Source organism: Alligator mississippiensis, chromosome 2 (genome assembly GCF_030867095.1).
Source record: "Alligator mississippiensis isolate rAllMis1 chromosome 2, rAllMis1, whole genome shotgun sequence".
NCBI classification, from domain to species: Eukaryota; Metazoa; Chordata; order Crocodylia; family Alligatoridae; genus Alligator; species Alligator mississippiensis.
Window position 1 is genome coordinate 193391559 of NC_081825.1, and position 25698 is coordinate 193417256.

Consider the following 25698-nt stretch of genomic DNA (forward strand, 5'->3'; position numbering starts at 1 on the left):
AAGATTGCTCCCTGCCCCTGGGAGGTGCGTGCTGCTGGGGCAGGCTCTGTTACTGGAGTCTAGGTGGGGACTATGTCCCTCTGCCTGGCAGCAGAGAACTCCAAGTCCCCTGCTCCAAGATCACAATGGGGAGCGGGGGGGATCCTTATCCCCCAGCCCCCACTTCACCATCACGCAATCCTGCTTCCCTCTACATGTAGACGCCTGCCTGGGAGCATTTACTTGTGAATAGTTTACTCACAAATCAACTGCTCCCACATTAAGTGCACATGTAGACACACACAGTGATGGCTAAATTGGTATCTGTTGAAATAAACAGCACTTCAGATCTGTTGCTTCAGGTTCTCCATAAGCCCAAGCAAGTTTACATGCATCATTACATGCATGTATACACATTTCATATTTTGAAGGTTAAACTAGCTTTTAATTTATATAAAAGCTGGAACCATAGAGAATAATTCAGTGGTATGTCTGCAATATCCCTTCATCACCTGTCAAGTTCTTTATGCTTCCCCAAACTTTGGGAAACACTCCATTACTGTATCTCAAGCTGTAGGTAGGTCATGTTTGTCTATCATATTTTCCCAACAGCAGCAAGATGTTCTCTCTGTTACCACAGAAAGCCCATGTCCAGACTCTTAGGCATGTCTGCAAACTTTGGAATCTGCTTGAACATATACGTACAACTACACAACTGTCATCTTATCTGGAGAGTACTCTGTTTCCACCAGTGTAGTCCTGAGGAAGACCTCTAGTTTTGAACTGGCTGACTAAATGTGCTAACAATATGAGTTCCTACTTTAGTAATAGATATGCAGCCAAAGTTTCAGAACATCACTAAAATATTTGGCTTAAAATAAATTAAATGGAATAAATATAAGTAGAGAATTAATTTTTACACTTTTGTTTTAATTAACTTTAGGAGAAATCACAAATGCAAAAAGATTTATGGAGAATTGAAGATGTTACAGCTGGCCTAAGTGCAAATAAAACAAACTACAAAATCATAGTAGAATCTATCAAGAACCCAGGTAAGAGAAACTTAGTCAAAGTTCAACTGTAAAGCTGTATTCAAATTTATCTAGACTTTCATGGGTCTTCAGAATTGGATAGAAGGCCAAAGAATATATACTGTTTCAGAATGCTTCTGCTGTTGGTGGGTCAGAAATCCATGGATGCCAAACACAACTCTCAATCTCCCACTTGTTTTGGTTTGGGTGTCTTCATACTTACTGATGTAGCTAAGCCATGCAAAAATATCAAGAATCAGTTATCCAAACCACAGGAAAGATCTAAGTCTAGAGCACTCCCACATTTACTGGCTCTATTTCTGTTTTACCTACAACGTACCTAGTAGCTCCTTCAATCCCCATTTTATCAACCTTTTCCTTTTATTTGTGCCCCTTCCTCTGACTTCATGTCATTCTAGTTTATTTATGGCAGATAATTGGCTGGCAGATCAAGCTGCCTTCTGCTGTAAACAAAAGAGATATGAAGCAGTGTACGTAGTCTGCATGCCAGTTAGCCTCATTGTGTTTCATAGAAAAATGATCAAGGAAGTTGGAAAAGAACAACTTGGTTCATGCCTTGTGTAGATACAGTTTTGAGGATATATTTAAAGATATATATTTACCCAGTACATATAAACAAGGTATGAAGTTAAAATTATGGAGCTATTTATTTATTCAAAAATTTAAAATATAATTGCAGAGGCCTATCCATGTGCAGAGGAATGAACATTTTAAGGCATAGTCATAACATCAGAGATTTTTGTACCTTCAAAATACAGTACATTTTTAAAGCCTACTCATTATTTTGTTGGCTATTTCTATAGAAAAACTTAACATTTTGGACACATATAGCTATATATATAACTTCAACTGTATTTACCTGTTTATTCCCCAGAAAGAAAAACAGTGCCTTCATTTTCTCAGCCTGTAGTGCCTTCGTTACCAACTTCACTCACAACTATGGAGAACAAATTCTCTACTCAGCAGAGTCCTCCATCTAGTCCCATTAAGTCATCTCTGGAGGTTAGGCTGTTTCCACAGCCTTATATTCAGCCTAGAACACAGTCTCATCCACAGAATCTGAAGAAACTTGAACCTCCTCTTCAGTCACCAGTTAAGCTAAAACCAAAGGTTGTTAAGTGTTACTACTGTGACTCTAACTAGACTATTTTTTATCCTATCTAATTGCTATACCTGAAAATATTTTGTTGTTATTTTTCTTATAAATTTGAAATTGGCCAATAATACAACATGTATACTGGTAAAGACAGAGAGCAATAAGTAACATGGTTTTGCATTTTGTAAAACAAGTTTCATATATAATTCTAAAAGAGCCAATGGAAACATATACTGTTAAAATAAATGAAACAAAATAAATAAAATAAATGTTATCTACTATGGAGACTGTGGCAGTGCACCTTTGGGTGCCTGCCACTTTAAGGGGAGAGTCGGGCAGCTACCAGGTGCCTGATGGCAGCGGCGTTTGGAGAACCAGGTATAAAAAGGCTGCAGTTTGGTGCTGCCAGCCCAGGCAGAAACATCACCTGGCTGAGCTGCAGCAGGAACACCTAGAAAGTAAGAGCAGGAAGCTCTTTAGGCATGACCTAAAACTGCACCCTGCTGGGGAAGGGAGGCCTGGTGAGGCTCCTAGTGGCGTGGAAGCCCCCAAGAAATGCCACACCAGTTACCTCCCCAATGAAAGGCAAAGAGGGGTGCCTTAACCCTAGCCTCCATCTTCAGGTGGGCTTTGGGAGGCAGTATTGGGGCCAGGCATGGCTGCAGCCACCTGAACCCATGAGGGGGATGCAAGACCCTGGGGAGGGAGTGTGGTGGGCCAAGCATGGCAAGCAGAGTGCCACCTGAGCCTATGGGGGTGGTCAACCTCAAGGCCCTGAGAGAGGGCAGTGTAGTGAGGCCCTAGGGAAGAGGGCGGAGTTGTGTGGCCCCACACAGAGTAGGGCTAAAGGGGAGTAGGTCTGAAGGACTGTGTGTGAGGGGGGCTGAACAAGGAGTCAGCCTGAAGGGCAGTCCCAGGGGCACGTTGAATACGGCTGAACTGGGAATAGGCCTGATGGGCAATGCAAGGGCCAGCCCCATCAATAGTCAAGTGTAAGGATGTAGTTGAGCGTGAGGAGGATGAGAAGACCCCAGGGTAGAGCAGGGTGTAGAGGCCCTAGAGTGGGTACAGTAGGAACCCGAGGAGTGGGGAGTTGACCAAGATATGTCTTTGGATGCCTGAGACGGTAGTTGGGCCAGAGGCTGAATGGGGGCTCAGCCAGATAGTTAGGGGTGAGTCCTGACCCTGGTAAGACCTCTACCACAAGGAGGCCAAGTATGAGTCAAAAGAAAGACCTAGAGGTTGAGCACAATGACCTGCTGTTCCAGGGAGGGAGGGAGAGTCCCTGTGAGATCCAGGAACACCAGTCATGTTGTGAAAGGAACATTGTGTGTGTCATCTGTGAGGCTTGGGATGCAGTACAGGGCTGGTTGAAACTGCATACATAGGCCCAGGAGAACAGGGCTGCCAAAGGGCAGCCTCCTGTCTAAATAAGACACCAATTATTAAACAACAAGGCATGGCAGGTGAGAGAGACAAGCAGTTAGCTCAGAAACAGGTGGTTGGGGCAACTCCTAATCAGTCTCGGAAAGGCCCCCCCGATACATAGACGAGAGAGATTTATAAGTTGTACATAAAAGAACTGAACCCTAGTACTTGAAGAAGTAGTTCAGTGGATAACATGCCAATTTATGTACATTAATTTCTTGGTAGGAAGGTACATATTTTGTTCTGTATTAATGCAAAAGTTCACTAGTAGTAATACATCTTAAATATAGGAGAAAGCAGGCGGTTTTTGTCCTCTTAAAACCTATGGCGTACTATTTGCTGAATCTCAATTTTTAATATTTTATTAACTAGGAAGATGAAGCACCACCCAGACCTCCTCTCCCTCAGCTGTACAGCCCTGATGATCACCCACCAGCTATTCCACCTCTTCCAAGGGAAGCCTCTGTTATCAGACACACATCTGTACGGGGCCTGAAACGTCAGTCAGATGAAAGAAAGAGAGATCGAGAACTAGGACAGTGTATGAATGGAGATTATAGGGTGAGCACTCACAGACTCCAAGTCTTTGTTTCAAGGACTTCAGTTGTTCATTGTGGTAAATTGCAGAGCAAGCAGAAATAATGATAGAGTGTCAGAGAAAATGTGTTAACATGTAACCTACAAGGAAACTATTTGAATTTGTCTTAAATCTGTGTAGGCTCATTTGATAAACTGACTATTTATCCACATAGGTAGAACTTCGTTCGTATATGAGTGAACCTGAATTGGCAACAATTAGTGGTGATCTCAGCCAATCTGCAGTTGGTTTCATAGGTTCTGACAGTGGATACCAGACATTGCCTACCAGAGGTAAGCCTGGGGAGTCTTACAAGACAGTTTTTAAAAGGCATTTGGTACATGACATTCTTTGAGATTTTAATTCTGAGGGCTTTGGGGTGATTTTGGAGTCGTCATCCTAAAAGTTGGCAATGCTGTGATCTCAAATACTATACAGTTTCTCAGTATCTTGACAATACCACTAGTGGTTGGTGTTTTTATTGTTGTGTTAGAAAATGAGGAACATAGCATAACAGCCATCAAAGAAATCCTCTTAAATTCTTTGGCTTTGTGACCCATTACTGTATTACTACATGAGCTATAGTAGTTACGTAATAAAAAATGTAAAATGATTTTAAGGCCACCTACCTGTTATTTTTCTCTTGAGAACTGCTTTGCTTTAAAGTATTGGATATTTTTCTTTATAAAGGATTATCTGGATCAACTTCCAGACTGCACCAGTCATCCACTGTATCATCTTATGCAACACTTCGAAGAGATAGCTCCAAGGTAAGTAGAATGTTTGATAATAAAATGTCTGGTTCTCTCAGGACAGTATGCTAAGCATAGGTGTATTTTTTCATAACAGGAGCTGAGATTCTGATAGCACTTGGGAGATGAATACTTTTTTAAAACTGCTGTTATCAGATTAAATTCTCTTATTTGTCATGTTATAAAATGAACCAGGACTGCACAGAAACATAAGAACTTGTTGGATTTGTTATAGAGTAACAAACAAAGGCCCTGGTACGATGTGTTTGCTGCTGAATGAAACTGTAAAGTTGAAAATGTGTGAAATATATAGAAGCAATAAAAGAAAATCAGCTCATTTAGAGTGAGAAAGTTAGGGAAAGACATTTTTTCTAGTATACTTCTTATATAAAGTATTAATTATAACATATGTTTTGTACACCTTTGTTACTTTTAACAGGAAAGACCAAAGAGTGCCTTGGAACGCTTATACTCTGGAGACCACCAAAGAGGCAAGATGAGTGCTGAGGAACAACTAGAAAGAATGAAACGACATCAAAAGGCATTAGTTCGTGAACGCAAGAGAACTCTTAGCCAAGGAGAAAGACAGTCTGTTTCATCTCGGTCTTTCATCCGACCCATTTCTGCAGACATAGGCTCAGTATGTTAGACATGTCTTAAAAGGACTTAGCTAAAAACATGATCTGTAGTTTTTCTAGTAAGCACTTTCACTTGAGTGTGCATGATGCTAGCCTAATTATATAATGCAGTGTATTATCAGTTTCAAGAGTATGACAAACATAATCAGATTCTGATTACAAATAGGTGCAGCATATATAGCAGATTCTGCAGGTAAGTTGGTTAGTGAATTAGTATGACAAGAGGAGAATAGAATATATTGAAATGATTTTCAGAAATGGAAATTGATTTTGATTGGAACTGTAATTAGTATAATGAAGTTTGTATGTTTTTCAAACTACTCCTTAACAGAATGGCCCATTTTGAATGGTTTTATTAGTGTGTTAAAAAGAATCTTTATAAGTAGTTTAGAGGATACCTGTGGTTTTATCAAACCATTATTTTTTTAATGAGGAGTTAACAAAATACATAAACTGATAATCAGCTTTAAAACCTATTAATACGTCATAGCTAACTATGTGACAGTTAATATGTTTTAATTACTATAAGTTATTCTCTAAAGCTGGATGTATTGAATATTCTAATAAGGCTTGGAGTCAGTTTGCTGAAAAATATTTTTTTGCTTGTTTATTTGGGAGTAAATGCTGTTTTGAATTTAAATATGTAATGGTATATTTGGGATACTAAACAGAGTAATCCTAAATGATGAAGGTACCCAATTGCTCACTTGGTGTCAAAACAAGAATGAACTGTAATTGCACAGCCACTGTAGTGCTAGTCTTCCTTTTTAAATTTATTTTTATTTTGTTCAGTAGAGCTTTGAAATGCTCAGCTTATTTACCTAATTCATTGCACAAGATCTCTTGCTTTTAGAATTGTCACTCATCCTATCTAATGCTTTTATTTTTATTTCAAAGAGGTTTCTAATTAATTTAAAATTTCTAACTAGACTACTCAATTTTTACCAGGCTTAATTGCATTTGGTAGCTGTGTGTCAAACGTTAGTATTCTCGGGCCCCTTGATATTACTTCACCTTTCATTCTCATTCAAGACTCCTTCGATAACACAGACTTGAAACCTAGTTATCCCTGTTTACATTACCAAAAAAATATGAATGCTCTGCTTAGAGACATTAGCAGAGGCTGAATAGGCATCTGTCTGGGATGGTTTAGGAATAGCATATCTGTTGAGCCAGCTTGTATGAGGTCCCTTCCAACCCTGTGATTCTGATCTTAATCTGTTCTGGCTTCTGTTTTGCAGTCAAATTTATTGAAAGATAGTATATAGCCTTTGGGTTGGCATAGAGCAAAACTTCGATATCACTGCCATTTTCATGTTTTAATTAGCAAAACTAAACCTGGACTTGTATTGTTATAAGACTTTAACATACATATACACATCTAATATAAACATTTTATGACACTCCTTATTAACAATATTTTATTTACAAATTTGTGTGCCATCTTGATCTGTTTCTTGCTGTAAAGAAATTATACAATCTCCACCAGCCCCAGATATGCTTCATAGGGAATGACTCCTGCGTCTAGAGGGCTGAAAAACATAAAAGTATGTTTGATAGCACAATTAATTATTTTAGAGCATTGCAACTATTTAGCAGCCAAAATGGTAAACCTTTAAATATGTAATGAAGGTGCCGCACAGCACAGTATGTAACATTATGCTTTCAACATACATTGTATGTGTAACTCTCATTTTAATCTATTTTTTTAAATTGGTTGCCTCAAGTGTAGATTGACATTCTAAATTTTGAATATAGTACATGGATTTATTTGTTTATATAAAATGCCTTTTTAATGTAAAAGTTTCAACATCAAAGCCAATAAAAATATTGCTTCGTAATAGGAGTTTGATGTTTTTCTTATCAACATAATAATAACTTGGGTATAATATTGTGTGTGTTTTAAAGTATCTTATGACAATCAGGCCTGGTTCGAATTTGAGTAGAAGAAGGTATTTTGAACATTAACTATGTAAGAAAACGTGTTTTTTCCCCCTTTGGATTTTCGAGACGAGATCTCTCAATTTTATATGATTCAATTGCCTTTTAATTATATGACATTTTGAATCTGTATAAAACTATGCATCTTCTGAGTGAATATTGAGAGCTTGTGCATGAATAGGTTTAAATCAGTTTTTAATATGTATAATATAGTATAGTCTATGTGGCTGAAAGTTTTCATCCAAGCCAGCCAAGGGTTACAATGTGTCCACTCCTTTGTACTATAATTATAGGTATATATATTTTTAAAAATCATGTTTGTGAAACCATGTTCTCCTATCTACATTGTCAAATACTTGAGAAATTATTCATTCATGATTAGAAACGCTGGGGGGGAAATGGTCCTTTCCATTTTCAGCTGTGCAAGATAAAATTGATGATCTCCCCCAACCAAAATATGACACTATCACTTAGTTATACATTTGACGAAAACATAAATACCTCTGTAGTCTTTTAGTCATGTGAGTTTGTATGAATTTTTATGATGTGCGTAGCTGAAAAGGAGGTACTATGTCATTATTTCAGATTTGAACTGATAAAGCCAAACTACAAATCTGCCCTGAATTTATGGTAGTTTGTCTTATAGAGATAGCTAATTATTTTGCAAAAAGTTTGAGATGGTAGGTTGTTGATGAATGTATATAGTGACAGAAATGTAGATAGTCTTCAGTGAAGTCTTATGATGGCTTTACAGATATTTTAAATATTTAATGGATTTTAACGTTAGGTTCATAATTATAAATAAGGTCAAGTTCTCCATCTATGAAATGTTAACAGTAGTAGTCATTTAGCAGTTCTTAATAAAAGATGCAGTTGCGATTGTCAGTGTAATGTATAAATGTCCTTCTGGTACAGCCTTCCAGAATTTTAGGGACATAGATATACCAGTTGGTTACAATGTCTAGCAGGAAAAAATACTTAAAACCGTGTAGCACATCTAGAAATCAAAATGTAGGATTAAGAAGGAATTTCCAAGGAAGAGTATTTTTGCATGCCAATCATATTTTTTCTGTTACTGATTCAAAAGTTTAACTTCTTGGATTCTTTCAGCAACCTCATAGCCATAAAGATTGCTAGAAGATCAATTTGTCATTCTGGTTGAACACTGTTAATTGTTTTGTATCTGTTACCAGTGGAAACGAGAGCAAGAATTTGATTTGCAGTTACTTGAGAGGACAGTACGTGGAGAAGAAAAGGATGAAAATGACTGGCTAAAAATCCATCCCACACCAGTCACAGAGACGGACCTGGAGCCTCAGGATTATGATTTAGATATCAGCAGAGAGGTAACACTAGTGGTTTATGACTTTCTACAGTGTGCTTTCTGGAATTTTTTTTAACTTTTAAGTATTGTATTTTTCCCGTCTTCCTTTCATATTTCAAGATTTGGTCCAGATCTTGATGGCCTAGTGCTGTGGGACCTTGTTTCTTGAGAGTGTAGATTTGAATGAGCATTTGGCTTTTGTAGCAAAGAAATGTTAAATGTTCAGTTATATATTTTGGAAAACATTAAAATTGTACAAGAGAAAAAGTGAACAAATTAGGTATTGCTATACACATTTCAGATGGGAGTTAAAGGTAGCTTCTAAAGACTAATTTAAAATAGAAAATGAGGAATGCAGTTTTAAAAAAGCTAACTCAGGGTCCCTACCTGGCTGTGCCTTTTGATTCAGATGAATTAGCAAACCTCAGTTGAGAATGAATATCTCCTATTGCTGGCCAAGAAAAAAAATGACTTTATATTACTTTAGGCTTTCTGAAAAAGATAAGACTGTGATAACTGACCCGAGATTTTGCCTGCATCTTTCCTAACTTGGTAAGGCCTTTGTTTGAAATGCTGTACAGCCACCTGGTGGTGTAGAAGGGGAATAACATGTGACAAGAAAAATGGAAGTAAAAGGTACTATAGAAGACAAAGACAGTTTAGTAAAGTGAAAAGGCAATAAAGTCTTTCCTTAATTATATGAACTGCAGCACTTTTAATGAGGAGTTGAGAAGCTACAGTTTTTCTATTGCTACTTCCCAAATGGAGTGTTTCCTGATTTGACCCAGTGCATCTAGTGTTGTGTACATAAAACTTCATGTTTGTACATTCAGGCTGCTTACAGACTTGGGCTAGGGACTGACATTACACATAAACCAGTATAAGTGATCAGACACTGGTTTAAACCTGTAACAGAACAGATGTTCAGTGCACACAAACCAGTTTGAAAATGGCTGAAACCAGTTTGAGATGAACCTGGTTGAATGTAGTATCAGACTTAACTGATTTGGGTCAAACCAGTTTATGCAGTGTCTGTCCCAGACCCCTTACTGGTTTAAGTTAAATCAGACTCCCCCAGCATCCGGGCATGTTCTCAGAGCTGGGTGGGGCTCTCTGCTCCACAGCAGGGCTGGCCCCTTCCCTTTGCTCCATGGCTGGAGCTCCAGCAGAAACTGTAGGCATCTGCCTTGTTTCCCCCTGCTCCCTCCTCCCACCATGCCCTGCTAAGCAGGGATCCCCCATCCCCTCTGCCTTACACAGACACACAGCATTAGCTAGCAGGCCACATGCTGGCTACAGTCTGTACTGTGGCAGACGGGGCAAAGGCAGAATCAACAGGTAGCTGGTAATGTCCCTCTGTTGTTTTCTTAATGGGGTGATAAACACTGTTATCAACTGCCTACTGAGCTGCTCAGGAGTGGGGGGAACCCCTCCCTAATCAGAGCATCCTGCTGGGGCCTGGCCACACCCCCCTCAGCTCAGCACCATTGAAGGGAAGGGAGGGCTGCTCTAGTGCCCCCCAGCTTCTAGCCTGAGGAACTTCAGGCATGTGCCTGAATTTTTTCAGTCCAGAGTGGATGTCTATGTAGTTACAAACTGTTTTAGCCTAGCCAGGTTAGACTAACATCAGGCTGGACATCAGGAGGCATTACTTTACGGTTAGGGCTGCCAGGCTCTGGAATGGACTCCCAAGGGAGGTGGTACTCTCTCCTACCTTGGGGGTCTTCAGGAGGAAGCTGGATAGATATTTGGCTGGGGTGTTATGACCCCAGCACTCATTCCTGCCTGGGGTGGGGGGTCGGACCTGATGAACTGTTTAGGTCCCTTCCGACCCTAAGCACTATGAAACCTGTAAATATTGAATTAATTCAGGCTCAGGCTTTTTGAATGTCTGTCCCTAGCCTTGGAAAAAAACCCCAAAGCACAGCGCTTTATTATCAGCTTGGTGTGCCCCCATGCCAATCACTGTGCACATCCAGAAGAGGCATCATGTTAGTTTGACCTGGCTTGTCCAAAGTCTGTATAGATGGCGCACTTCAGCAGGGATTTTGGGGTTTTTTTGCTAATAGCTTATTGAATTGGCTATTAGATAAAAGTGCCAAAAAGCCCCGCTGAAACACCCAATCTATAGAGATGTTGGGGAAGTTTTGTACCTGTTCTGTGAGGAACAGTGAACTCTTGTGGACTGTAGAAGTTAGAAGAATAATCCTCTCCTGTTACCTTTCCCTCTTCTGCCATCCATTGCTCTTAACATATCATGGCAAAGCTCTAGCCAAGCTTACTGCAATCCCCTCCTGTACCCAGCCCTCCTCCTAAATTGCACAAGAATGACACCCTATGCCCACAGCTCTTAGAAAATACCCAGAGTATAGCTCCCCAAAGATAGGTGTTGGAAATCAGCAGGATGACACTGGGATATCTAGGATTTACTGCAGCAGAGCAATGGGGCTCATCTACGTTGATGCTGCATGTCAATGTCTTTCCCTGTGCTTGGAGAGAGACTGAAGGGTGTTAATGCACAGCCATCTATGTTGGCATTATGTTAGTTGAAGACTTTGCCATGACATGGAAATCCTCAGCTGTCCTTTTATACCAGTACTTTGCTGTTTGGGCAGACTTCTTTTTTTTTTAACATGAATGATTTTGCTCTTTAATTCATTGTACGTATATATTCCATTTTGCTTTTGATGATGTAAAAGATAGTTAACGATCTAAATTTTTTTTTTTAAAGTAGGACCATTTCTATGAGTGATATCAACACGTGTGTTATATCTATCGATAGCCTTAGTCTCTAAATTAAGACAGGCACACTTTCACTAGGGATCTCATGAGAAGTCCAGGAAGCTCAACGAATATCAGTACAACCTGTTGTAATGCATCTATTAGGGCTGCGTGATTTTGTAATACACTCACAGCACTTGTAAAGCAGTAGCACTGCACATTAGATCCCATCCTGCTTTTAATTTAATGTTTTTTGGGGGAGGGTGTATGTGTGTGTGAATCACACCACAGTTCTGGAATTGTAAACTAATCTCTGGTGATCTAAAAATGCTGGTTCTTCTTAATTTCTTTACTCTTCACAAAGAGAGGCATTGGCATCCTGGACATAATATTCCAGGTTATTTAAAAAAAAAGAAAGAAAGAAAAAGGAATCTACTATTTTGTACAGGTCTCAGCTTGGCATCTTCTCCTTATCTTATACTAATTTTTAAGGTCAAAACTTCTACTATGAGCTACCCCATCTGACAAGTGAGTTGTGGAGAGGCTCTATATTAACCTTCATTCTTCCCCCAGTCTTCCGTACTGGTCACAGCTCCACACCTATGAAACAAAACATTAGTGTGAGGAAAAAATGTTAAAAGGGCAGTAGTTCAAGTTCAAAAGGAATATTTAGGATAGAGGAAATTCATAGGGTTGCATCTGGTCAGTGTGCATGTTCTTTTTCCAGTTCCTGTTTGTACCTCTAGAAAAATATACTCCAGAGTTTTTGAAGGTCCAAGGTTATAAAAACTATGTTCTCATTCCATAGTTGTCAAAACCAGAAAAGGTTCTGATTCCTGAGCGCTATGTTGACCTGGAACCTGAAGAACCACTCACTACAGAAGAACGAGCTGCAAGACATCGCAAAGCAGAAAAGATAAAAAATATTCTTACCAAATCCAGGTCAGATGATTTTTATAATCCCATATTATTTAAACATTTTACAATCCAAAAATCATTACTATATACCATAGATTGTTTCAGCTGCAATCTAATTGTTAAAACAGTCTGTCCTATAAATATTTACACGGATGATATACCTGGGAAATACACCTATACTGACAGAGATACATGGGTGTATGTGGTAAAAAAAAGAGTTGCTATTTTAATACTGATATTTAAATGCCCATCTTTACCTTAAGAATGTTCTAAACCATTAGTAAGTCCTCACAAAGTACCTTTGAGGTAGGTCTGATGAGGAACCAAGCCATAGGGAGGTTATCATTTGTCCAAAGAAAGAGAATCAGTGCAAGATCCGAGATTAGAAAATCTAGGGACTTTCTTATCCGTTAGACTATACCTTTAAAACATAGACTTTCAAAGAGCTTCACTAGCTACTTACAGCTGATATAGACTCACTTGAAACATCCAGCATAGCCTTAGTAGCTCAAGTGTCGGCACTGTAGTTTATCTGTTTGAAAAGAGAGCACACAAAGACAACTTGGTTATGCTTCTTTCTTTTGGTTCCAACAGATATTCTCTCCTACTTCAAGGAAAAGCCATTAATTTTTCATATTGCTTTCATGTAAACAAACCTGTTTTTAACAAAAGGCTTTCAGATATACTTTGGACTGTGCATGAGCTACTGCTGAACAAGTAATGGCCATCTCTTTTGTCTGTACTGTATACTGACTGTTATCATTGGATTGTCAGCATCTGACTTGCTGTTTTGTAAACAGTCCAGAGTTTGATAGCTGAGATTTGAAAGCTGCCATATGGAATCCATCTCTGTTCTCTGCTCTACTGTGGATTTTCTTTGTGCTTGTAAATGCTAATGTTGTTTTGCACTTTCCCACTAGCATGCACAATCTACAGCCTACTGTTGTCCAGGACAAACACAACTCAGTTGATTTAGATTCACAGCTGCAGGAGCAGGAACGCATCATTACCATATCATACGCTTTAGCTTCTGAAGCCTCTCAGCGGAGCAAGGAGGTAGCAGGTAATGCTCAGTTATTTACAAAATAATGGTAGTGGTATATGTGCTCTTATTCCTTATTACTTCTAAGTGTGTGTGTGGTTGTTTGCTGAACTGCACTTTATACAGGTGTTACCACTATGATTGGTATGTAATTCTAGTAACCATCTAATTCAAAATTGGGGATCAAACAGAAGGGATCTGTCTCTATGGGTACCAAATTTGGGAAGTGTTAAGAATTTGTATTGAATATTTGGGCTGGCGTAGAAAGAGGGGAGAAAAGTATTTGGTACAATTACAAAGCTCAAGGTTCAAGGGTTACCATTATTGCAGGTGTCATTTGGCACATTTAATGTATCATATGAGTTTTAATCCTGTAGTCGTGGAAACTGAAACTGCAGTTACTTAATAGCCTAAATTACAATGCTTTACATTTCAAGGTAACACCATGCTTTCAGGTCAGTTGGTACTGTACTGTAAAATATAGAGAAATTGGTAAAAGAGAACCAACACAGACAGTTGGGTTGTTAAGGAACACTATCATTGTTTAAACTTTTACAGAAGATATACTATGTAACACTTTTCAAGTAACTTGCTGTATATGGTTAAAGTAAATGGTAAGTAAATGAAGCTCAGTTTAAGCAAGAAAGACGATCAAACCAAAGGACGGGGTTTTGGGGGGGGTTTTTGGTTTTGTTTTGTTTTTAAGAAATATTGAATTGGAGTAATTGATTTGAATTGTACTAGAAGGCCATATTCTATTTAAACAGTATTCTCAGCTGTGACTCCATAATACTAAAACAAACATTGCAAGCTGGAATCAGTGTGTGTCTCATGAACAAGTTCAGTATGGGTCTGTCACGCAGGCATCCTTTTTGATGCAGGTAGTGGACTCTTTACTATGTATGTCATTGCTAAAAATGAAAGATGCACTCATAGTTGCATTTCAGTTGAAATATTTGTTAATTTAGAAAATGGCAACAGATCTTTATCAAATAGGACAGCAAACCTATAATCCTTGTAACAAGTATCTGAATATTCATTTGTAATTGCACTGCTCGCTCTTCCAGTGGAGAATGGAACTAATGGAAATTTCAACCCTGATGGGGAAAAAATAAGCACATTTCTCATCTGAAGTTGTCAGTTTAAACTTACGACACATGTCAAAAGAGCCCAAAAGACTTCCCCATTTAAGATAGATCTTTTCAATATCCAGACATATCATGTTCATCCAGAGAAACACACCATTCCTATTTATTGAATATGGCTATATATTTAGAGACAATAGCAGCAAATCCTGAAAAGGCAGTGCTCTTGAAGGCAAAATATTGTGACTGGGGCTATGAATTTGACATTTCAGAGAGGTGTTGTGTGTGGTTTTAGAAGGATCTATAAATTACATCACCTTTCCTGCAAAAAGATGTCTTCATGGTAACTGAACTTGAAGATACAATAATTCATTGAGGAGAAAGTGCAGTGGTTGGATGCATGGGGGAGGTAGGGCCACCTTGAGCTCTCTTTTTAGTTTTTTTTTTAATACAGTTTTTTTCACTTCTGTAGACAGGAAAAACTGTACTTGGCATAGTAAGGATGATGGGAATCATGTCACGTTCTTTCCTCATCTGTAAGAGTGAACACTTTTTCTGAAGTGGCAAAACTTTATAAACTAACAAAATCAAAAGATCCTTGGGAAAGTCTAGTTAAAATCTTTTGGCCCTTTGGGCATTCACACTTAGAAACAACCTCTCCACAGTCTGTTTTGGACTCTAGTAGCCAGGTCATCAGCAGTGCTCACAATGGTTTACTTGTTGTTACTGTGCGCTCCCTTTTCCTTTAAGGCTTAATGTGGTTAGACTTAATGGCTGTTTGCAGATGTTAAAAAAAACAAAACCAAACCATACTTTACCAAAAGAAGCAGCGTGTTAGTTCGATCTGGCTCTGCAGGGTCTGTATAGATCAGGGGCTTCAATGGGGCTTTTTAGGGTTTTTAGCTAAAGCTGATTCAATCAGCTATTAGATAAAAGCGCCAAAAAAGCTCCACTAAAACACCCGATCTATACAGACATTGGGCAAGCTGGGTCCAACTAGGGTGCTGCCTCTTCTGGGCACGCACTGGGCTCAGCAGGAAGGCGCTGAGTTTAAGTTAAAGTGCCGTTTTGGTTTTTTTAATGATTGCAAGCAGCCGACGTTTCAATGATAACTAATTGAGCCAGCGTTTTACTGCAAAAGTTCTAGTGGTTTCCAAAGGCAGGCAGGCATATGAAATATTGAGTATCTCTATTTTCTGCTCAGCCAGTTTTCCTCCTTATAACCAGTTAGAATAAATTTTACTATACATGCAGGAGCATTAGAAGAGATGTAATCAGCACCACAGTGGAGGTATGGGCATGCTGCATTGCTGGAATTTGCTTCCTAAAATAAACCTTAATCCCATTTAATCAAAATGAGCATATATTTAATTTTTTCACTACAATACAGTGAATGGAAGTATATGGCTTAGGAAATAAGTGTTGTTAATGTAATATAAAATTACAATTTTCTCCAACTCTTGTATTTGCCAGACAGACACGTAGGTTAACTTGGAGATGAAATGTTTCCCCATAAATATTAGTTACATTTTTTATGAGTATAGTTTATTATTTTATATGTAAGACTGTTATCACCCCAAATTGTTAGACATTCAGGAAAAATAATTCCTTGTAATGCTGGAAATAGTATATTCCTTAGAACATTTTAAATGTTGCCTTCAAACACTATTTGCACAATCAGTTTTCTATACTTTTGGAAAATGTGGACAGGTTTAGGATTTAGTTTCTTCTTGCTTGTGTTTTTTCAATTATCCTGGTAGCCAATGACCTGATCTTTAAAGATCCACTCAAGTTGACTCTTCCAGCCACTTGCCTTTACTTTGCCATGATTGGGTCCAAATGTTCTTCTTTTGTCCCAGCTCTTCTTTTTCTCCACTGTTAATAAATTATAAAATAGCAGTGGCTCTGGCAGTTGAGGGGCAGTGTAATCTTTTGACTGTAGAAAGTGCTGTGAATATATTTGAAACTCCAGGGATTGATGTTATGTTATCACCAGGGATCCTAGTTTTCCATTTGGCATGGAAAACCACAGAAAAATGCAGGTTTGAGTTTTTTCATGACTTACCAAAAGCACAGCAATACAGCAGTGAGCAGTGCTATTTCTGCTGTCTTTTACTTTTGCTCTGGTTTTTGCCTCTTGGCCAATCAGCAGCAGGGGTGGGCACCCAGCTGATTGGCTGAGGCAACAACAGTAGCAAAAATGAGAGAACATAAATGCGCAGCTTACCATGGGACACCACCAAGCTTTCAGTAGCTAGTGGAAAAATGCAGATTCCTTTGTTGTTTAAACAGAGATTTTTTTGCTTTTTTCCCCACAGAAAACTAATTCAAAATCACACAAGATAAATTAGTGAACTACAACTTGAGTTTTTGTATACTTTATATATTCAGTTGAATATTATTTTACAGGTCAGAGTATTCACTCCTGCTGTTATTTGCTAGGTCTGACTTTCAGGGTGGGATTTTCAAAGGCACTCAGTGGTGGATGAACAGAATTAGGTCTGCACACTTTTGAAAATCTCACCCTTAATGTCTTGATTTTGCATAAAGATTGCCTCATATGATTTTACGATAAGGTTAATTTCTAAAATTGTTCAAACTTGCATTTTGTTTGAAGCAGTTAGCTCATCTTTAGATATTTTGATTTTTAGACTGCTTCTATCAAATTTGAGCTTATCTAAACTGATCAAACCAACATCTGCCCACTCCTCATGAGACCTTGTTTTGACCCGTGAAAAAATCTGAGAGATTAAAGAGAGATGAGAACGTATCAAAGTCACTTCAGAAATGACTTTTTGAACAGATCTGCAACCTCATCCCTCTAAATTATAAGGGTAATGCTTAGCCTGGAGATAGGTTGAGTCTCTACTGTCAGGGTTTCCTGTCTTCTAGTATATCCCTGTTGTGTATATAAAAAGCTTTATTTCTGTAATGAGCATATGTGTATGTAATGATCTTATACACTAAGGATGTCTCAAGTTGAGGCCTGAAGAGGCATCTGATATTTTAGGCAATTTATTACTGGAGCAATATGTTATTTTAAAATGTGTAATATTTCGGTGTGTATCTTCTCTTTTTATGTCTCTATCCATGAATCTAACAGGAAACGTTAGAAATTAGTATAATATCTATCAGTAAACTAGCTTTGCAGACATCCATGTTATCCTGGGATTATGGAGGTGGACTGGTGTAAATCAGTGTTGTGCGCTGTACTGTTCCAGTCCACATCATCTAAATAAGTGCTTTCTATATGCTGCTTGAAAACAAGAATAGTTTATTTGCACAGCTTAGTTATTGAGACTGAAGAAAAGTGAAACAGCAGGTGGAGATGTTGTTAAATAGTAGCTTCTGTGTAACTGAAATAATGTCAACACCTAATTATGTAGTAGAAAGTTAAGGTGGCTCTATTTTAATATTTGATTGTGCTGCCTAATTCCTGTATGTGATCCCTTCTAGCTCAGCAGTTGACCTACCCATCTAAAGCACTCTCACCTTCTGTACCACAACCACCTCACTCCCCCTTAAGCAATGGATTTCACTACACATTTGTCTAAACACCTTGAAAGTAAGAACTAACTGCTCTTGGCATGTCTGCTTTGTTGCGTCTTTGCTTTGACTTATTGAAAATTAACATCTTTTACTAAAACAACCTAACCCCTAGCAAATGAATGCATGCATGCAATTTGCAGCAGTCAGAACAATCTATTCATATAACTGTTGCTTCTTATGAGCTAACCTGTAAGCCTTTAAATGACTACTGTAGTTTTAAGATAAGCAAACATTGCTCTGGTCGTCTTAGTGTGGTGAAAAAAAAAATTGTTAATGCTATTGCAAACTTAGGGCCAGGCTTTCAATGGTTTCCAGTATCAAAGCTGCAGAAAACATGCACATGTTTTCATCTTTAGAGTGAAAACATATGTACCTTTGTTGCATAGGTATACCTGAAAAATAGTTACATTTGGGTCTGCGTGCACTGTCTGTGGGGGAGGGAAAGGATTTAACATATGTATTTTTGCAAAAAAGAAAAGGAAAATTTGAGGTTTGTTTCAGACCAGCTGAAAATTTGGCCCATATTATTAATATAACTACTTTGTATGACAAATCTATGTGTTCATTGGTTTTACACTGTATGTTATTCACAGAAGGTTTGCTTTTGATACGTGGTGTAAGGTAGTTTCTCAGGTACACGTTTAATGGGTGCCATATTAAAAAGGGCATCTACTGCATCAATCTTGAAAATAAACATTTACAGCACCTTTGCAATGGTATTTGTAGTGTTCCCTTCATATGTAATGGGGAAAAAAATGTAGATATTGTGACATTTTATTCCTCCTAAATGTTCACTTTTTAATGGCAACTGCTGTACCTCCAGGATTTAGTTTTGTTCCATTTTTTCCCCCAGTTTTAGATGGGCTATTATTTCCTCATACCACAGCATACAACTTCAGTTAATGTATTAGTGTGATCGCACACCTTAGATGATGTTAATCTCTGGGCACCATGTTTTTTTGTTTGAGCATGTTTATGAGATCAGCACTTTTATTCAAATCTCCCTCTATAAAAGGCTCTATAAAATACCCAATTCAAATGAAACTGTGCTTGCCTCGGTAGGAGTTCTGTTGAGAACAGTTGCAGGGCTGGGGCTTTCTCAGGGCATGTTATAGATTTAGAGCAGTAGTATTGTGCCCATTTCACTGAGAACAGCCAGGGACCTTGACAGAAGTGGAAAAATCAATACTTAGTTTAGTTTCTGATTGAGGATCAGATTCCACCACTCTTGCTTAAACTGAATAATACATAATTCTACAAGTGAACTCCAGGGAGATCACATGGAACTATAGTCAAACCCAGATCATTTGGGCCAGGTACAAACATTACACTTTTACCCGTATAAGTGATCTGAAACCAGTCTATACCCATAACAGAACAGAAATTCGGTGTGCACAAACTGGTTTAAAAATGGCAGAACACAGTCTAAGATTTGCCCCCTGCTTCCCAAAAGGGTGAGTATGTGTGGTCTTTGCTACTGATCTAAACTATGACACTTGCAAAAAACCCACAAAACTTGGATTGATTCCACCTCGGGCTTTTTGAACGTCTGTACCTAGCTTGGTAGGGTTTGGTTCCTTAGCATCTGCAAAGATAAGGGTTTGTGAACCACATGAGAGAATTGATAGCCACTGCAGTCGGCTGCCCAGGACTGCTGATATACACCAGCTGGTTTTTGCAGCTTTTTACTTCAAAAGGTGCAGCTTCTCAGTCAGCTGTGTGAGAAAGCTGATGTACTCCAGCTGACTGAAGAAGCAGCACCCTTTAAAATAAAAGCCACAGCAAACAGTTGCACAGATTGTCTGTCACTTGGCAACCCACTACAAATTAAGTGGGTCGCAAACCATCTGGATACAAATGATCTGGGTTCTGCAACATTTGTGGAGACAAACACTCTTGCACTTGAATAAGATTATTAAAATCTGGTCCTGAACTTATAGAAAGAGTACACAGCCTGTAGATACTAACAGTGAATCAGTATGAGAGAATCACTATACATTTACACTATACATTTATTTAGTATACATATACTAAAGAAATTACATTTTCTTTAATGGAAACAATTAAAGGAAGTCTGGGAATTTTAGCCATTACATTAGAGGCACAATAGATCAGTGGATGTTTTCTTTATTTCTCCTAGGATTTCAATGGTATCAGGTAATAATTGCTCACACCTAAGTATTTAGTGACTGTTCATCCTCTCACTGAGGGCTGTCATACAAAAATGCGTTTTTATAACAGTGTTTACTTTTGCATAAGCAAAATTTACAATATTTAACTGCATTTTGTTTTATTTCATGCCAGCCAAAGCAGTAACTGAACAGTGACATCAGATACACAACAACAACCATTTGATGACGCAGCATGAAAGAAGAGACTTCACTATACCAGCCGCTCTCTGAAGACGTTCATCAGCTGATCATGTTTTTTCAGAAATGAATTCAGAGAATAATAGTGGGATTTTCTATGAAAAATGAGTGAATTGCAAAACATTTTAGTTTGACATTGCTTTAGTTCAGAGGTTTTTTATGAATACATGGCACTTTTAATATACTCTGTAAAATACTGACGTATTTTTAGAACAGAATATATTTTAGATTTTTTTAATCGAGGGCTGAGTTCATTTATATATATACATACACACACATATATAAAAAGACCTTGTTCTATATTCATTACAAACTATTATTTTACCTTAGAGTTTGGGTGCATGTTGTAAAGCTCCTTGATAAAATATAATACTCTTGAAGCACATAATGACATTTTAGTAAAGCTAATTCAAATGAGAAATTAACTGAGTATTCTCTTTTTGGTAGAATTGGTCACTGTTTTACTCATAAAATAGCAAAGGACTCTTAGCTTGAATTTCTAAATATTAGTACCATCAAGTTGTTGGAATCCTACCGTAAAGAACAATATTATGGTATTCAATTGCTAAAGCCAGTTCACTTCTCATTTCCTTGTAATTACCTCACAAATAACATTACATAGTGTGTTATGTTACCACTGATGGTAGTGCTATCCTCCTCAGTAACAAGCAGCTAATAAAATATATTTTTTTCTTAATGTAAGAGAATGAGGAGGAAAAATAAACTTTTAATTAAAGTGTATGAAGTGAGCAATAAAGTGCTAATAGAACGTGTTATTTTACTAGTAAATATATATATTTTCTCTCTAGTTGTTTTTCATTGCAAAGTAAAATGTGATGTATTGACAAGTACTTACCTAGAAGCAGCAAAAATAATGTATAGTGGCACCTGCTTATTTTGTATATAAATTCAACAGGTGCTTTACTTTGCCAAAACTTTCAAGTACATTGTTTTACTTGGGTACAAGGCAAGGAGTCAGCCAGTCACCTAGCAAGAAAATCAGTTTGAATAAACTTCTGTTGCTTCTGGAAAAAGTGTGTAGACACTTTCAATGTGAGGCATGAATAATCCTACAGTATTGTGTAATCTTTTAAGTAAGGGTCTGGGCCTAAAAAAGAAGTGATTAAAAATACTTTGCAGTGTTCTTTGAGACTTTTAAGTTGTGTGTTTTTGCTGCATTGAAGTAATGGTTTTAAAAAGACAAACTAGCCTGAGCTTGAAGTTTGTTTAAATTCATAAAATAATAAAAATCATACTGTATTTTCACTATGCTAAGAATTAGTCTTTATAAATATATTTAGGAAATGCAGTCTATTTTAACTCAATACTGCCAATGTCAACTTCATAACATTTTGCCAAAATAAAATGATTTTATTTTTGCCTTTATAAAAATCTGAAGAGAAATTAAGTGAATATTTTTCAAGAAAACATTAATTTAAAGTAAAATGTAACAGTTTGGAAAAAATGGTATATGTACAGATTAAAATATTAACAAAAAAGCCTTCATCTTGTCAGCTATCTTTTTTATCAGTTTCAGGGTATTTTTAAAGTCTCAGTTCTTTGTTATATTTAATGCTTTGGGGCTTACCTAAAACCCATTGAAATTCATGGGAAATGGGAACTTAGAGGCAAGGTCTTTGTACAATCCCTGTCTCATGTTGTGCAGATATGTAAAGTCACAAGGGTTAATGGTGATTCCTAGTTTCTGTGAAAGACTGCATTCTTCCTCAAAAAGTATGCCAAGATTGCACAAGGGGAGCTAGACAGGCCTCACTATGAGACAATGGGACACAGCCAGTGGTTTCCTAACCAGCTCAAACTCACTGGCCAAGAAGCCCACTTGCTTAATCTCATAGTGGGTGCAGAGCAATGATGCACTGAAGATGCCTTATGTTGGAGATGGTCCATCCATGCATTAAAAAATAAAACAGCTTTTTAAAAAGCTCTTGGCCTAGGACAAATCAAATACCTCTCTCTTTAATTTATTCCATATTTTGGAGAAGAAAATCCCAGATAAATTGCTTTTATCGAAGCCTTTACTGTAAGCCATATTTGATGTTAGTAACTTATCTGCTGGCCAGAACTTGTGGGGGAAGGAACCTCAGGTTGGTGTTGAATAATTTCTCATGGGTAATTTCTTGCTTGTTTATGAAGAAGTGATGATTGCTGTTTGTTTGGGTTTTTTTAAACAATTTGATAACCATCTGCCAGCCCTACCTGTATACTTCTACCACACCCCTCACTGCAGCACGGAGGCTAGAAAATGATAATGTAAATGCACTGGCAATTTCTAGACAGTACGTTCTTAAACTGTGCAGTCAGAAAATAGCTGGCCAGTTGGCTCACACTGGGCTGTAAAAAGCTTTTAAGATAGTGTTTTTTTTAAGTTCAAGTAAAATGTAGATACTATATCTTTTTTTTATTTTGAAGGTACTAATTTGTAAGTCCACTATATTGCTGTGACATCAAGCAACAAAATCTAAGTGGTTTTTAAGCTAAAGACTTGAATTTTTGTTCCTTTTATATTAGTATCATTTTCATTTGTTACAGTGTACAAATTCACAGCCTTGCAGTTTTCACACCTGCCTTACTTTCAGCTATTTTGAAAGGAATGGCATCTCCTTGTTTTCATATTTTACTTCCGTTACTTGTTTTGCATTTGTGTGGTGGACTACCAGGAAAAATTCTAGGTCAGTGATGGTATTGGCACTACTTAAGTCATTTTATAGATTTTTGAAGTGATAGACTGTAGCACCTTGGGGCGCCTTGAGATCCTTTCTAGGGATGTGAAACGTGGCCTGACAATGTTAGCACTGTTAGGTGTGCAAACATGATTCACAAAATAAAACCCAGAGTTTTCACATAGGAATCCATAGTGTCAAAAACAGTCTGACGTGTTGTGACCTTTCTAAGTTCTTTGCAACAAAAGAATTGCTTTATTATTTCTCTGTAGTAAAAAAAAAAAAAAGAGTGAAAACTAAGTTGTTATTTTCTGAGGAGTGCCTCAAGTCCAGAAAAGTTGAGAACCACTGGGAGAGAGAGAGAGATAGTAACAGCAACTGAAAGCACTGAAGACAATTTATTCTACTGCAGTCAGAAATACAAAGTTACAAACAAACTTAATTAGATGTTTTTTTCAGTGAGCAGATTTTATTCCAGAAAACATTTGTGTAGAATGTTGCTGCATGTGGATTTACTATCTGCAAGTTCATGAAAATAATATCGAACCTTTGCTGCTTATTAAAATGCCAAAGCTCAAGCATACATTGACCTAAACATCTGAAATCTACTGAAGACTTTCTGTTTTGAATCTACATATAATATAGTAGTTATAACATTTTTAAAGTATTTCTTACAGATTTATATTTCTTCTGTGCCGTTTACTTAGATTTTCAAATCTCAGATATTTATATATTCCCCTGTGTTATGGCAATTAACTTCTGGCTCTTATGCAAGGAAGAGACCAGATTGACTTACTCTCAAACATATGAGATTTAGAAGGAATGATCTGAAGCTTCACTTCTCTGATTTATGTCTGTCTTGGGGTATTTTAAAGCATTTGCTTGTACGGTTTGTGTGTGTAGATTGCGTAGTTATAAAAAGAACAAAGAGACATGCACAGGAAAGACATGAAAAATTGCTATATTTTCCACACCTGGTAAACATTCCCATTGGTTAGTTGGCTGTATTCAAAAGGCTAAGACTTTTATTGCTCTACTAGCAAAAGCAACCTTTCTTCATAGTGGAGCAGTACAAAGAAAGAGCACAAAATGTACACACATCACAGTGACTGGAATTCTGTTTGAACAACTGTATTGATTGGGTCTGACCCCTTTACATTTTTTTTCTATTATTTGAAAAGGTGCATCTAAGTCTAGCTGAATTGAACCAACTGAGATGAACTTTCCATGAAAACTTCTTGAGATATATTTCTTTAGTTCAAAGCTTTGGAATTTTAAAGGGCATTTTTAATACAACCCTGTTGAGGTATTCTGTGCCACAACCATACTTTGAATGTTAAACTACAGGTAAACCTAAGAGCAAAAAGTAAAATTGCAAAGTATAGTGTAAAGTGATTGGATGATGGCAGGAAAACTTTGTATTCTAGCTATAAAACAAATTAAAGACAAAAAAATAGTTTGAGAAGGATTTACAAAATATATATACTATTGTGTAATGCCACAAATGTACATGGTGCTTTACAGATCTACAATAGAACAGATTAAAGGAGGCAGAATACAACGTTCAGAGGATTAAAGCACTCTTTGTGCGGGAATGCTATGCAGGATTCTAGGAAGAAGTGAGCCTGAAAGATGAAGAGAGTTTTCTAAAGTGGAAAACACCCAAAGAGTTTGTGTGTCAGGGACATTGATAAGACAGACCAGCCTGGGCTCAGTGCTGTCAGGGTGTCTGAGCAGGAAGGCCAAGTACCACAGCAGCCACACCCGCAGCGAGCCCCAGGTAATGAACTCTTCCCCAGTTTAGGAGCAGCAAGCACACTGGCTGCCTGCTGGGAGCACCACGCATCCATTTAACACCAGTGTACCCTGGGTCTACAGGTCACTCAACAGTTATGCTGTGGCAAGCCTCCTGGTTCCTGCATCCTGTTCTTCTGGTTCCTGACCCTGGTTTTCAGCTTATTTTTTGGCTTTGGCTTTCCCCGCAACTCTGTTTCTTGGCTCTGTTTGGCTCTGTTTTTTTGGACTTTGCTCTATGAATTGTCCTCCAGATTGGTACTTGGCATCTGACAATGGACTGTGTTATGGACTCTGCTTCTGAATTTCTGACTGGATTTCTGAGGACTCTGCTTTCTGGCTTTGGTATATGCTCTTTGACCCAGGCCCAGGCCCTGCTTCCCCTCATTGGCCTAACCATTAGGCCAGACTGCCTACACTCTAGTCCCTTATATTGGGTAGCTTGAAATGAGGTACTAAGCCTGGAAGGAGGAAAGTAAAGTGAGAGGACTGAAGTGATGCGGAAGTGACAAGGGCCTGGGGTGGTGGGAGGAATACAAGGACATAAGAAGAGCTGTGAGCAAGTTGAAGCTCGGGTCCTGAAAGTGAGGAATGTGCAGAACGTAAAGTTGAGGAACTTGGAGTCTGTGGTTTCAATAGGATGTCAGTACAAGGATTCAAGAGGAGGGAAGAAGTGGAATTAGGGCAGGGACAGAAGATGGATCTAGGGCTTTGGGTTAGATTGGAGAGGTGAGAGCAGTGGGGCCTGACAG

General features: G+C 38.0%; 1 protein-coding gene across 7 annotated transcripts in view; it reads left to right on the plus strand.

The window, feature by feature from the left end:
* The window catches only part of PLEKHA7 (pleckstrin homology domain containing A7), a 340205-nt gene extending 318232 nt beyond the window's left edge, over positions 1-21973 (plus strand). For 5 of the 7 annotated variants that reach the window (XM_059722625.1, XM_059722627.1, XM_059722628.1 and 2 more), the window contains 11 exons: positions 923-1031; positions 1906-2141; positions 3928-4116; positions 4308-4425; positions 4823-4902; positions 5324-5524; positions 8657-8809; positions 12317-12450; positions 13347-13489; positions 18010-18118; positions 20407-21973. In XM_059722625.1, coding sequence (XP_059578608.1) covers positions 923-1031; positions 1906-2141; positions 3928-4116; positions 4308-4425; positions 4823-4902; positions 5324-5524; positions 8657-8809; positions 12317-12450; positions 13347-13489; positions 18010-18107 — 1461 coding nt within the window. In that variant the 3' untranslated portion in view covers positions 18108-18118; positions 20407-21973. The remainder of the gene's footprint in view (positions 1-922; positions 1032-1905; positions 2142-3927; positions 4117-4307; positions 4426-4822; positions 4903-5323; positions 5525-8656; positions 8810-12316; positions 12451-13346; positions 13490-18009; positions 18119-20406) is intronic. The other 2 variants (XM_059722626.1, XM_059722630.1) reach the window with 1 other exon arrangement.
* The last annotated feature ends 3725 nt before the right edge of the window (positions 21974-25698 follow it).